Source organism: Phoca vitulina, unplaced genomic scaffold (assembly GCF_004348235.1).
Source record: "Phoca vitulina isolate PV1807 unplaced genomic scaffold, GSC_HSeal_1.0 scaffold35, whole genome shotgun sequence".
In the NCBI taxonomy this organism is placed as follows: domain Eukaryota; kingdom Metazoa; phylum Chordata; class Mammalia; order Carnivora; family Phocidae; genus Phoca; species Phoca vitulina.
In genome coordinates this window covers 16,148,525-16,163,306 of record NW_022589738.1, presented here as the reverse complement: position 1 = coordinate 16,163,306, position 14,782 = coordinate 16,148,525, and the positions used below count along the sequence as shown (strand labels likewise).

General features: G+C 44.8%; 1 protein-coding gene across 1 annotated transcript in view; it reads right to left on the bottom strand.

Moving 5' to 3' along the window:
• Positions 1 to 3,246: 3,246 nt before the first annotated feature.
• Positions 3,247 to 14,782, bottom strand: part of MAOA (monoamine oxidase A) — a 70,093-nt gene continuing 58,557 nt past the window's right edge. The window contains exons 10-15 of the mRNA XM_032426513.1: positions 14,143 to 14,196; positions 10,534 to 10,591; positions 9,027 to 9,124; positions 6,493 to 6,604; positions 6,227 to 6,289; positions 3,247 to 6,056 (exon numbers count right to left, since the gene is read on the bottom strand). Coding sequence (XP_032282404.1) covers positions 5,910 to 6,056; positions 6,227 to 6,289; positions 6,493 to 6,604; positions 9,027 to 9,124; positions 10,534 to 10,591; positions 14,143 to 14,196 — 532 coding nt within the window. The 3' untranslated portion in view covers positions 3,247 to 5,909. The remainder of the gene's footprint in view (positions 6,057 to 6,226; positions 6,290 to 6,492; positions 6,605 to 9,026; positions 9,125 to 10,533; positions 10,592 to 14,142; positions 14,197 to 14,782) is intronic.

The following is a 14,782-nucleotide window of genomic DNA, read 5'->3' as shown; positions in this document are numbered from 1 at the left end:
CGTTCTAACAGAAAAATCTTCCTGGGGGATTTGGGCAGAGGAAAGGCTGTGGGTATTAAACAGCAAATGTTTCTGATGCACGTAGCAACTGGGAAGTAAGACAGCACAGACAAATGTGTCTGGAAGAAATTCTGGCTGGAGGTGACACCTCTTAGTTTCCCCAAGCACGAAACTCTTGAATACTTTAGGCTTTCCATTGAAACAGCAGTATTTGGCCAGAAGATGGCACTCTTTTAAAACAAATTTAGGCGGCCCTTGCACACAGGGGGTTGGAAGATGGTCCTAGTTGATACAGATCTCTGGAGGCAGAGAAGGGCTGGGTAGAGAACAGTAACAAGACTTAAGGGGAACAATGGTCAATGGGCAAATGGGACTTAACATCCAGCACTTACTGAGGATGCTTGTTGTGATTTTCTTTACCGTTTCGCCATGCTGTCGGCTAGGGACTGAATGCCTCCCCACAAAATTCGTATGTTGAACTTCTAACCCCAATGTTAAGGGTATTAGGAGGCGGGGCCTTTGGGAGGTGCGTAGGTCATGAGGGTGGAGCCCTCATGAATGGGATTAGTGCTCTTATAAAAGAAGCTGGAGCGAGTTCCTCCTACCCTATGGGGACACAGTGAAAAGGCATCATCTATGAACCAGAAAGCAGGCTCTCACCAGACACCGAATCTGCTGGAGACTTGATCTTGGACTTCCAGCCTCCAGAACTGTGAGAAAAGAATTTCTGCTGTATATAAGCCACCCAGTTTAAGGCATATTGTTAACAGCCCAAACGGACTAAGACACCATCTTGTTATTTTGTACTTCCTTTCTCGGCCCGACGCAGTATTCTCACTGAATTGCCACATGGTGACGCTTAAGGAGGCTTGAGGGCAGATCCTAGAAATTTCCCCTTAAATCTCATGTTCCCCCAGAACACTTCCCCTGCATTCATATATTCTGTGCTTTTCGGTCACAGCACTGACCAGAGCCACAGTGAATGCGTTCCTTGGCGTCTACACTAGACTTTGTGCTCCATGAGGTGGGCTCTGTCTCGTTCACTACTGAATCCCAGTGCAGTGCCTACCAGCACATAGTAGGTGCTCAGTAACTGTGTGTTGAATGACTGTCTGCTCCTCCAAAGTCTCAGCCAGCCACTTCAGGCTAACAGGCATACCGTGCATTTTTCCCACCACGTTGGTAGAAAGTGGACAGCAGCTTCACAGTTTTAAAAATCCATCCAATGTTGATGTCCTGTTTACTAAAACTACATTGTGGTCAGCACGGCTTGAACGCCGACAGAAGACCTGTTGAGTTCTCTGTCACGGCGAGGGTGCGGTTTTTCCAATAAAGTTTGGCACTGTTCTTGTCAATCGTGACATCCACACGGCGGGAGATAAGCATTGCCCTGGGTGGGTTGGGGGAAGGCTTAGCTCTTGAGGGTGATTTCTATTCTAAGAAGGACTTGGGAGGGGTTCTTTTCCCCCTTGTCTTTTTGCTCTTCCAAACCAGGCCTCTCTTCCCTGTTCTAAATAGTTTTACAAAATGGTTGCTTGTTGGTCTTGGTGCCATTTCGCAGAAAATCAAAGGCACTCTAAAAGAATCTGTCATTTAAACAATGTAAACCTAAGCCTTGTTTTATTTATCAGAGACTTCAGAACAATTTCGACAATTGTGAGCAAAGCCTTCACACGTTTTCATCGGTTAACAATCTTTTTTTTAAATTTTATTTTATTATGTTATGTTAATCACCATACATTACATCATTGGTTTTTGATGTAGTGTTCCGTGGTTCATTGTTTGCATATAACACTCAATGCTCCATTCAATATGTGCCCTCCTTAATACCCATCACCAGGCTAACCCCTCTCCCTACCCCCCTCCCCTCTAGAACCCTCAGTTTGTTTCTCAGAGTCCATAGTCTCTGATGGTTCGTCTCCCCCTCTGATTTCCCCTTCCTACTATCTTTTTTTTTTTTTTTTTTTAACATATAATGTATTATTTGTTTCAGAGGTACAGGTCTGTGATTCAACAGTCTTACACAATTCACAATCTTTTAAAGCACTTTGAATATAGATACTGTTGAGAGAGGCAGACACTCACCAGGTCAGCCACAATCCCCACTACTCCCTAATGCATCATACCCGCTGCTGTTCATTTTCAGCTGCCTCACTCCTGAAAACATCAGATTTGGGCCTCCTGCTTATAAATGCACACCCCCCCCCCCTTTGATCTGTTAGTAACCTGTTGAAGGGGCTTCTTCATTGAGACAGAGGTTGAAGCATTTCCAGAGTTTCTTCCAATTCTGGGTTTTTTTCTTCCACCTAACTAGTACAGAGGGTGGAAGAAACTGCTTTTAGAAGGTTGTCTAAAAGCAGTTTCCTTATCTAACAGGGATAGGCTCACAGAGATAGCTCCACTCTATGTGTAAAACCAAAGCTCAAGTTCACAACGTCTCATACATGACAAAGGGCAACTGTATTCTCCTGGGGAGTAAGTGGATACTGTGGGTACCTCTCCCTGGATCCTCCAGCTACTGGGAATACGGGCTGATCTCACTTCATTGCAGTTCACTAGGAATGGTCCTTGGACCTGCCTCACCCAATCCAAGGCAACACCCACTCCCAGAGGGCAGCTAATGGACAGAGGCGAGATCCTTTGTTTCAATGGGGATCAATTGTGAAGGGCCTTCCCAGCTACCCCCTTAGGATCTGCTGAGGCCTCAGCTGCATTTGCTTAGTAGGTCAACTCCTGCCCACTCCTGCCTTGCTCAGCCCCCTTAGCTGTATTTCCTGAGAGCTGTCCCCAGTAAAGTTTCTGCCCCAATTCTCCCATCTGTTTGTTTCCAGGGAACCCAACCTAAGAAAAGGAATGAACCAAGCCACAGAGTGACTTTGCCTCTGACATACCAGTAGGGGCCAAAAGAGATCACTGGCAGCAAATGTATAAATCCCATAAAGCTGCCATGGAAAGAATCCTTAGAAGCCATCAAGTACAACCCACCCTCTTCCAGATGGGGAGACTGAAACAGAGAACCACAGTGATCTGCTCAAGGCATCAGAAGCTAGTTAGGTGAGAAAGCGGCCATCGGACTCCCCACTGGTTGTGACCCAGGCAGGAACACAATATTCTAGCATTTAATCAGCTCCCAGGAAACCTTGATGGACCGTGAGAGTCAAAGGGAACTGTGAGAATTGGGGAGTCAGTACGAAGTGGCCTTGTAAGCCCATCCCCCACTGACTAAAAAGAGGAGCGAGGTCTGAATCAGGGATGGTAGTGCACTTTATTAACAAACAAAACAGTACCATACGGGCAAAATCGTTACTTCAGTGGCAACACACACACATAGGCGAACTCCCACATGGAGCACTGGGTCACATCTCAGACAGAACAATAGGCACCGAGTTCACAATCAAACTAAACATAGTTCACAGTCCTTCGGTATTTTCTCTTCCGCGCAGTTCAAGTCCTTATTTAACAGTTGTGACCAAAAGGTTACCTTTTTAAGTCTAATTCTTGACCTTCCTGTGGAGTGAGGCCAACACAGCCTTCAGGACTGTGAAGCAGATGCCAGGCTCTACCAGCTGCTGAAACTGCCTTTGGTTTCTTGGGGTGGGAAGAAAGACCTCTAGGATCTCCGTGGTGGACAAATAAAATGGTGGGAGTTCTCAGCTCTGATTTCCTATCTCGGCACACCTGGAATAGCATTCATTTTTAAGTTCAATCTATAGTTTAACAGGGCTGATCTCATTAGGGTAAATTAATTGGTTTTCTAAAAAGTTTGAAAAGAGGGTAAATCACTACTCAGGAGTCCTTCAGCATTAAAGACTTAGATATGTTAACAACCTCCTTACTGTTAAAACTGTTGCCTGTTAAGAAGCTGAAGTCAGCATTTCCCAAAAGGTGTGTCAGAACCAAGTTAATCAGTAAGTGAACAGAAACAACTGAAATAGATCAGGGATGTGATTTCTCTGAGCAGTTTGATATAGTTATGTGGCAACTCCTTATGGACTGGAGCATATCCAAGACAGTACCCAAACTCCTACGTTAGCTAAAATGCTTTTCAATTACAAAGTAAAGAGTGGCAGAAAAATCCTGCTCTTTGCTCTTACAATAGGCAAAACTGGAATACCTTAAGCCCTCATTATCAGGGTCCAGTGACTTGTGAATTTATAAGGTTAATTATGTAATAAACTTGAGTTGATTTTCTCTGGCAATCTTTAATTCCCATTTAGTAGAACATAGGGGATTAGGTTAAGAGGTATTAGGAGATAAGAAGGGTATGAAAATCCTGAATATGGGAGAAGGAGTATGGGAGAAGAAGCAGTAGACTCACCAGCTCTAAGACAATCACGTGACATTCAGTAGAGGGGCAAACACAATGGTATCACTCTCTTATAAAAGTCTAAAATGATTGAGACACATAAGGATTGATCTGATTAATTAAAAAAGGTGAATTTGAATGAAGCTTGTTGAATAATGTGTGGAAGTATGCCCATCACAATTTTTATGTAAAATTTTTGGTACATAAAAGAGTAAACTTCAGCTATCTAGAAACTTCATCTAAAATGAAATGCCTCATTCATCAGTGATGCGGGATAAGGTGTTACTGTGTATCCACCTGGGTACCCAAGTCTACTGAATCTTGTCAACTGCTTTATTTGATCACATTGGTGTTGATTTTTTTCCCCAGATGCTTATATGTAAAACAGTACTCTTTCACGGCTGAAACCTCTGAGAGGGGCTTTAAAAAAAATCTGAGTTTTTAAAATGGGAAAGGCCAGAAAGAGGTGGGCACTGTTCTGGGCCCACATTACTCCTAAAATAGAGAACTCAGTCTTCATATTAAAATCACTCAATTTCATGTCTGTTATAAACTTAATAACTAAAGCCAGTGAGGTTAAAATATAAAGCCCCAATTTCTTTTCTTTATTTGATAGTCTCAGCAAATAGCAATCAGAAATTTACTATGCGTATCTCAGTTCCTATTTGAGAGAGATCAGCATGCTGATATTTACTCAAAGGTAACTCTGTCATTTAGGTTAACAGATCTGCCTAATTCTACTGCAGTCCTAGGAAAAAAGAAAAAAAAAGTGTATGCCACTAAGGCCTTCAGACAGCCAGGGTCTACCCGAGAAAAGGAAAATACTTTCTCGAAATCGGCAGAGAAGGTTATCGTGATGTCTAGCCATCCTCCAGGAGGAAGAGCAAATGCCTACTGCAGTGGGTCTCATGCGGAGCTCATCAGGAGGCCTCCTGGGGGACAGTCCTGCCACTAGTTTACTCTGCTCCCGTGGGGAGCTACACACAAGTCACCTGAAACACCAGACTAGATTTCTAGAAACTTCACAGGAAGCAGAAGTGGCCAGGATGGCCTATAAGATGTCCCTCAGTGGTCTACACCCCCATTGCTTTCATTTACTATCCCTCATCCAAAGGGGGAGCTGCTGACCCCCAGGAAGCTGCCAGCCTCTGGGCTCTGGACCTACACTTCACTATTTCCTAAGAACTGAAAAGGATGGTCACAGGCTGGGCCGTCACCTATTTAACCTCTACAAAGAGAAAGGGAACCGCTTCATTTCTGCAATCATCAGGCATTTCGTGTTAAAGAGGAGCAAAACAGGACATAGAAATTGTTTCTGACCAGCACTTCAATTAGACATCTTGAAATTAAGGAGTTGATCACAAGGTTTTATTCTACCAGTCAGCACAAGTGAGTCTACACAAGGCAAATAATGCAATGGAGCTTGATCTTATTGAAATTAATGAGGTGATTCTTTGGGTTGTTTTTACTCTGACACCAACTGAGACTAAACTTATGGGTGAAAACCAGTGCATTTAAAGATGATCCAATGATACAGCCTTTGCCAACATTTTGCTTTTGAGGGTGCTGGGAAAGAGTAGGCAGAAAGCATGAGGCCGAAACTTCAGGATCGTGTCAGTAGCCTGAATTTGCAAACCACAATCCACAGGGCAGTGACTGATGTGGAGAATCCAATGATCTTCAGCAGGCCTGCCACAGAAGGCAGGTTCCTCTCCCAAAACGTGTGGGTGATCTCCATAGCTGGAACATCCTGGATGGATGAGCAGAGAGCGTTAAGCAGAGCAACTCTCGTTCGCCCCGCTGAGGCGCATGGACATATGCCCGAGAGCGGCATCTACAATGACCTTACAAGCTGGAAGATGAGAGTCAAGAGTTTTACATTTGATTACTGGTCCATGGAGAGGAAGCTGCGAAACTCACCTTTGATTCCGGTTCTTGAACTCTTATGTCTTTCTTGGCCACCTTCCCCAAAGCATTTAAGACCTGCAAGAAAGTGGCCGTGGTGAAGTGAGCTTCTAAGGTCCCGACAGACGCAAGGCCCCGCTCGCCATCAAGGAGCCCCCCAGGAGTGGAAGGAGCGGCAGAGAAGCGGAGGTGCACATTTATCCATGTCAAGAGCCGGAAAGGCCCGATGCCAAAACCACCACCGGCCTCGGGAGAGACAGTGACGCGCCCCCCTCCCTTACCTCTCTAGCTGCCCGTTCTCCGGCCTCTACTGCCCCTTCCATGTAACCGCTCCAGTGTGTGGCTGTCTCCGTGCCAGCAAAGTAAATTCTATCAACAGGCTGGCGAATGACCCTTTGAGAGAACAGAGAGGTCACACAGAGTTACCTGGGAAGGCAAGGAGGGTAAATGGGCCCGTCGCTGCCCTCATTTGCCCAGACAAGACAGCGCAACTCAGATCGTTTCCAAAACTCCTGTATGGCTCAGCCAAAGGTGGAAGGCCCCTCCCTGTTCCTTGAGCCTGTGCCCAAGGATCTGGACTTTCAAGCCAGAGAGAAGCAGGCTGTCAGATCATCAGTCACCAAAGGTGACGCTGGCCTTTGCCTAGCCAGCCAGGATCAGAAGACAAGAATACACAGGAAATCCACAATCAGATTTCTTGGCTGTAGGTTTCCTGTTTGCGGTCCATTCTCCTCCCCACACCATCTTTCCAAGGGGGTGCATTCTTCACGAGAGGGGATTTGGCAGCAGACCCCAGCCAAGCACTCCCAGGGTATCAGGACGAACCACAGTGGTGAGTGGGAAGACAGGGACAGGAACTGATTTGTAGCAGAGGAGGGGCCCGAGGGATTAGAGGTCTGTCTGTCTCAAAATAACCACGTCCGCACAGTTAGCTTTTGTGAATTTATGTGGAGACTGGCTGAGGACAGGGAAATGGGCCTTCTCTTCCAAAGAGGTCCTGCCAAAGAAAGCCCCAGAAGGGCTGGGCTGAATGGGCAAGTGTCCCCTCCTAGCTTGTCAGCTTTGACTCCTACCAGGTCGGCAAGCCATTTTCACACAATCTCCCGAGTGGCACACCCTCCACCCCCCAAGGCCTTCTCGCCTTTCTCTAATTCAGGAATCTTTGGTTTCATCTGTCCTTGATTCCAGTTTCCCACTTCTGGCCTTCTTTTTTTTTTTTTTTTTTGTAGTTTTTAATTTTATCATGTTATGTTAGTCACCATACAATACATCATTAGTTTTTGATGTAGTGATCCACAATCCATTGTTTTCGTATAACACCCAGTGCTCCATGCAGTACGTGCCCTCCTTGATACCCATCACCGGGCTAACCAATCCCCCCTCCCCCCTCCCCTCTAAAACCCTGTTTGTTTCTCAGGTCCATAGTCTCTCATGGTTCATCTCTCCCTCCAATTCCCCCCCCCCATTTTTCCCCCCCTTCTCCTAATGTCCTCCATGTTATTCCTTATGTTCCACAGATAAGTGAAACCATATGATAATTGACTTTCTCTGCTTGACTTATTTCACTTAGCATAATCTCCTCCAGTCCCATCCATGTTGATGTAAAAGTTGGGTATTCATCTTTTCTGATGGCTGAGTAATATTCCATTGTATATATGGACCACATCTTCTTTATCCACTTCTGGCCTTCTATTCTGCCTTCGGAACTACTCCAGCTCATCAATCCCATTATCACTCACAAAGACTATTTGATTCAATTAATTAAAAACAACGAACAATCTCATGTAAGGAAAGGGTTAAGAAGCCCCTCTTTCTCTGTGGACACACGTGAGCTGGAATTAACTTTCCAGCTCCGTTCCTCTTGGAACCTGATGGAAGGTACCCCGCCAGGGATGTCACCACGCGACACTGCTTACGCCCAAACGCCTCTCCCGCCCTCACACCGGTAACCACGTCGGGGCTGGGAAGACTGTCCTGAGTTGCAAATACCCAGCAGGAGGCTCTCTCTTTGGGTTCTTGCAGCTGAGCACATCCCTGGACAGACAGACCCCTGTGCCCTATGAGGCAGTTACAAGAGACAATGGCTCTTCTGGGGCCTATGGGGCTTCGAAGCCAAGGCGGACTCTCCGAATCCGTGCGGAGATCCCCTCCTCACAGGTTAGCTGTCCTCGGCAGGGACGGTTCCCCCGAAGAAGACGAGCGGCTGCAGCGAGATGTCTGTAGCTAACGTCCTTAGGCGGAGACGGGTACCCAGAAGCCTAGGGCAGTCGTGCGAAACTCAATGTCTAATTGAGCTCAAGAAGGCTGGCTGGAGGACACTGCAGCTTTCAGGGTGCTCACCCGGAGCACTGGCATCTGAAACCCTCCCCCGTGCTCTGCTACTGCTCTGCGTGCTGACAGCTAAGCTTCTACGTACCGGCATCCTTATTTTCCTACGGATGGCCAGAAATCCACACACTAACTACCTGGGGCATTCGAAATCTGAACGCTGACCACTATGTCTCCAAGTCCCTTCGAACTTTGCTTATGAGTTTAAGTTTGGTGCATGTTGGGGCGCCTGGGTGGCTCAGTCGGTGAAGCGGCTGCCTTGGACTCAGGTCATGATCCCGGGGTCCTGTGATCAAGCCCCACATCGGGCTCACTGCTCAGTGGGGAGCCTGCTTCTCCCTCTCCCTCTGCCTGCCACTCCCCCTGCTTGTGCGCTCTCTCGCTCTCTCTCTCTCTCCCGATGACAAATAAATAAATAAATAAATCTTAAAAAAAAATAAAGTTCGGTTCCTGTCTTGGATTAATTGGGATGGCGTCTGGGCAGTACCTTCCATATTGAGTCATGATCCCAGGGGGGAAGTAGGCGGTGTAGCAGCCCCCGGAGTACTGCTCCTCGCACCAGTTCTTCTCTTCGTAATGCACCGGCTGCATTCGGTGGGGGGAGAATTCCAAAGGGAAGACAAAGCTGAAATGCGACCCATCAACCACGAAGGCTCTTGTGTATTTTACTTTAACAAAAACTTTACGTTAAAGAAAAAGGTGGCCCTGTTTTTCTATTTCATTTAAGGGGAAACATGACAGTACCAAGTAAATGGCCTTCGGGGAGGTACCAAGTGACAAAACATGTATACTTTGACTTTTTCGACCTCTTGATGAGGGGAGGCATGGAGTATTCCAATATCTGGGAGAGAGGGCACTGCCACGCAGATTCTCAAATCTTTAGACTAAGCCCCACCAACAATCACATTCTGGAAAGGTCTGCTCAAATCTCTGGATTCTCTAAATAACAGACTTTACTTCCCTATCTACCACGGCTGGAAAAAAAAAAAAAAAGGTGGAAGGGAGGAGACATAAGATAAGCACAATGTAGGGGCGCCTGGGTGGCTCGTCAGTTGGGCATCTGACTCTTGATTTCAACCAGGTCGTGATCTCAGGGTCCTGGGATCAAGCCCCGCGTCGAACTCTGCATTCAGTTTGGAGTCTGCTTGTCCCTCTCCCTCTGCTCCTCCACCCATTTGCTCTCTCTCTCTCTAAAATAAGTAAATAAAATCTTAAAAAAAAAAAAGATAAGCACAATGTCTAAGAAAGGCTTTTTTTGGAGCCATTTCTCTGAGCTGGAAAAGTGAATGATGGGAATCCTGCTAAAACGGGGACAATTAAAGATGAGCAATGGTTTCCAAGAGACATGAGAGACCGTTCTCTGAGTTTTTCTCTAACAGAGTCTACAAGTTCATTGTTCGAACAGTTCAGAGATAATCCCCTGAAAGAACCCCCAGCTAGGTAATAGGATCTTCAGATAGAATTTCATTCCCGTCATCACTTTCAGTGGTGGACTGAAAGCACTGAAATTACATGAGCTGTGAATGGAGTCTACGGATGGAAAAATCAATTAGTGTGGCTCTGACCTGAGAGAGTCTAGATTCTGCCCACCCTGTCAAGTATTCACTAGTGCGCCCTCACCAACAGATGAGGACGTATTTGGGATTTCGCTTCAGAGCAGTCAGTTGGCTTTGATGGGAGGGCAGGACCTCTGTTCTGGGAACTGATCTCACCCACCCCGAAGATAACACCTGTGACTCCAGGCCCTGATGGCAACTGGCTGCCAGTTATCCAGGGAACACGGAAACAGCCCAAGGAACTGCTGCATTAGAAATTGCATGCCCCTGACGGCAGCTTTCATTGGCCTTTCTGGGACTAAAGTTAATCCTCCAGTAAGCATATCCCTTCATAAGACTCTCTTCCTAAGATGGTCAGGAAACCAGACTCTGCTTTGCTTTACCACTTAGAGCAAACAGAGCAGAACTTTCCAGGGATTAAAGCTGAGGGTTTCTTACTTGTAAAGCTTCTTGGGATCCTAGCACTTTGGCATAGAGCTCACAGATCTTCTTCTTCCTGTAAAGAAGAGTAAAAAACAAAAATGTTAAGGAAGTAATAACTGAGGAGTACAGAATAAACACAGTGAGTTTATTCATTATCATTGGCTCTCGCCAATGAACCAGATGTATTAAGAAAAACCTAAAATCAATGGTAACTACACAACATGAATAGTTCCATGAATCTCTGCACTCGGATCAACCCTCTGTGCCTCAATACGGTCATTTGACTTGAAGACGCAACAGAATTTTCCTTTTATATTTTTGCCTCTTTTACTACCCGATATCCTATCTATTCAAGATTCAAATGGGGAAAATAAGATTTGATTAAGTGCAGTCAGTTTAGGAAATGATGCTAAGTCACTTTTCTGGAACACATAGAATTCTAGAATAATCCCTTTTAGAAGTCCATAGTCCATATGACAGCATCTTTTAACTATCCTCCACTTATGTTTTAAAGATCTATGAACATCTGAAGCTTATTTAATCTTTTAAGTATAATATACGATATGCCACACCACAAGAGGCCTATGGTCATTCTACTCTAGTCATCGGGCATGTAACAGAATGGTCTGTGGACACGGTACTTCCAAGGGATGTGCTACACGATGTTACCCCAGACAGTCTTTGGCTACCCTCATAATTCATTATGTAAATGACTATCACATCACATGACACGTGGTAGGTCTTAAAGAAAATCAGTAGCTTCACTGATCTAGGCGCTTCCTGAAACAGGTATTTGCAAACTCACAACCACTCTTGGGGAAATTAAAAAGTGCTAATTTACTAAAATCACCCCTTTTCAAAATAAATGGTTCAATTTCAGGATTTGTTTGAACAGGTTCATACTGAGCCGGTTATATACTTTGGTATTTAACTTCTTTAGTCTTTATATAGTTTAAACATTGAAACTGCTCCAAAATATTTGTTAGGCGCTAATGAGCAAGTGGAAAAAAAAATTTGCTAAAAAATGGGTGCAGGGTTTACCTCAAATCTGAAACACAAGTACTGAAAGGTGAAGAGACTAATGGCCAAAAATGAGAGAAGGGGGAAAAGGAGGGGTAGGAGGGTTATACTTACTAGTAATAAAAGAAACAGAGGTTTTTAAGAATGATGATTTTACGTTGCCAATTACATTAGAAAACATTTTTAAAACATGTCCTCAATTTCTCTGAATGATGTGAGATAAAATCTAACCTTATAAATTTGTCAAAATGCTCACATTTAGGCCATTTATATAACTCCCAGAACTTCTGTTTCATGGAGATACAGTGTTAAGTCAGGAAGAGGAGGTGAAATCATAAACATGGCGGCTTACTGCCACCATGTTCCCATGGAAGGTTTTCAGAGATAGACAAAGGCTACTGCTGAGGTGATGTTCTAGAACATTTAGGTGGCTCTGTAAGTTCCAGTACAAACAGGAAAAGTTTGGTTTCCATGAAGGAGCTGCTCCTACTGCAGATCAATAACCATAAAGGAAATGCAGAACTGGAAGAAGTTTCCAGACGACTGCCTGCCTCTGTCTCTCTCTGTCCAATCCAAGCCCCTTAACGTGAAAGATGAGGAGGCTGAAGCTCAATAAAAATGTACTGAATCAAAATCCATCCTCAGCATAACATGATAACCTCTTTCCTACTCTATGATGAGATGATGGATTCTTACCTACTTCGCGTGGGTGTTACGAGGAAATTCCAACATTTGAGAGTCAATCAGAAAACAAAAGTATGGATGGATCATCATTCTAAAGTTTAATGATGCTTAGCTTATTTTTGGGACATGTGATAAAATCTTTATTAAAACAGAATGAAATCTAAAATCCAATCAACCTACCTTGCAGTTAATTTTTCATGCATGGACAATAAGCCCTTTATAATAGAAAGGGAAGTCATTATTTACTGTATTTTATAGTTATAAGATGAGTCAAGGATGAGTTCATACAAATCCATCAGGAAATTATCTTCCCCATCCCTTCCTCCCATTAAAATGTAAAAATTTTGGGGAAAGTTATGTAAGTCAAAAATGTTAGAGCAATGCAGTGATTGGTTAGTTGGGCTCTAAAAATAATAGAACATATTTTAAATCATGGCCAAAAGAGGTCACTGTGCAAATCTCTTGTAGTTGTGTTTACTCACTGGTTTCTAAATCTGGCTGCCCGTCATAATCATTTGAAAAGCTTGTTAAAAAATACAAAATACTCAGGCTCCACTCCTAATCTACCACATCATAATCTATTGGCCTCAGAAAAAAACCACATTTTCCAAACATTCTCTGGCAGATGCTGATGCAGCCGTTGTGGGAATCTCGCTCCAGTCAAAGACACATTCGGGGTTCTAAGGGTTTTGCCTTATAAAAACTTTTGAGAAGTTCAGCCACCGTGTGGAATCATAACCAAATGTCTACATCCAGGCTGGTATTTATTTTACTATTAATAAAGGGGGAAAGCAGGAAATCCAAAAGAAAATGTCAAGCTTAGTATGGCGTAATGAAAAAAAGTTTGCATTGGATGCTATTCCTGACTTTGTGGAGACCTGCACAGACCATTCCCTGCCACTGGACCCCAAATTCTCCCTCTTCTGAGACCCGGACAGACCATTCCCTGCCACTGGACCCCAAATTCTCTCTGAGTGAGGAGACAAAGAGTTCCCTTCCCGAAATCAGACCTCATGGTAGCTCAAAGGAACAAATTCGTGCGCAAATGTGGAAACTTTTGCAGCCTGAATTCCAAAGTCATCAAAGTAACTCTCAAAGCAAGGGCTGCTTGTGGATTTGCTGCTTCATTGTTTAATTAAATGCAGAGAGAAGTGTACATCTGTGTGCGTCCTGGTCCTCTTCAAAAGCCAACAAAGGATTTAGGGCTACCCTCTGGAAGGGAAGCCCAGAAATTCCCAGAGGCACCACCCCCCCCCAACAGCCAAATGACTGTTTCCAGGTTAAGAGTTCCTGGTAAGCTTTTATCTGAACAAAGGAAAGGATTCCAAGGCAAAACCAAACAAATACAACAAGGCAGAAAGGGAAGGGGAGAAAGGAAGGAAAAAAAAAAAAAAGCCACTGTCCTACAATGATTGTTTCATACTAGGAAGCTATCAGAGAAGGGAACGTCAGAGCTGCGTCCTAGATAATCAAAGGGGGATACTTCTATGTACACAAGTGGCAACAGGTTGAAACCCACACGTATGGCTTTGCTCTTCAGAAAAAGTACACGTCAGAGGACCTTGGAAAAGGATAATGGTCTCGCGAGGCGATTAGGACTCAGCCTCTAAAGCTTTTTTGCACCGCTAACGTTTCCTATAATTTTTCTCCATCTGCCCTACAGGGGGAAACCCTACCTCTCAACCACTGTACAATAAACACAAATATGTAAACCTACATTAATTAACGCATATGGGCAAGCACTGAGTCGAGGGGACTTGTAACACAAAGGTTGCCATGGTGACAAAAAGGCCGATTTATTGGGATTTTAAGACTATTAGTGAATCGTGGTGTTTTTCAAGATGCCATTATACTGTTGTTAGCGCAACAAGCACAATATAAAGCTAAGCTTTTATATGTGTTTCAGATGTCACTTCTTACCTTATTTCCTTATGGAGCTTGGCAAGTCGGTCAGCTTTTCGGGCAAGTATGAAGCTGCAGAGAGAGGTGACATTTGAATGATTAGGTGAGCGAGCTGCCTCCTCTTTTCCAAAATGTTCTTGCCTCCGCCACTCAGCATTGATGAACTCTCGCCCAGGCACTCCCATTATTTCCCTCTATTAGAGAAAATGCCAGGCTGCCTTCCATCTGCCTGTGTCCAAAACCCCTCTAGGCTGCGGGCTCCTAAGTAACCGGTCACCTCCTGCTCAATGCTTTACCCCCAAAGTTCAGCACGGCTCTTGGCATATAGTTGGAAATCAAATGTCAGTTGAATTAATATTGCGCTAAATGCTATCCTGGTAATTGACTGTTGCCTTCTGCCAAATACTTGATAAAAGCTGGAAAACCAAATCGAAATTAGTAGTTGCAGTGGATGCCATGGTGGGCCCCCCAGATCCCTCTTTGGGACCAAGCACTCATTACCCTGAGAGCTCAGGGCTGGACCCTTCCCCAGCCACTGCCTTCTGTGGCAGAGGGCTGCCTGGCTCAAGGTCCCGCCCCTCCCCAGAATGACCATCTCTGGGGTGCGGTGGGCACCAAAGTCCATTCCCTTACCTCAGGGCATGACACCTCTGAAGGG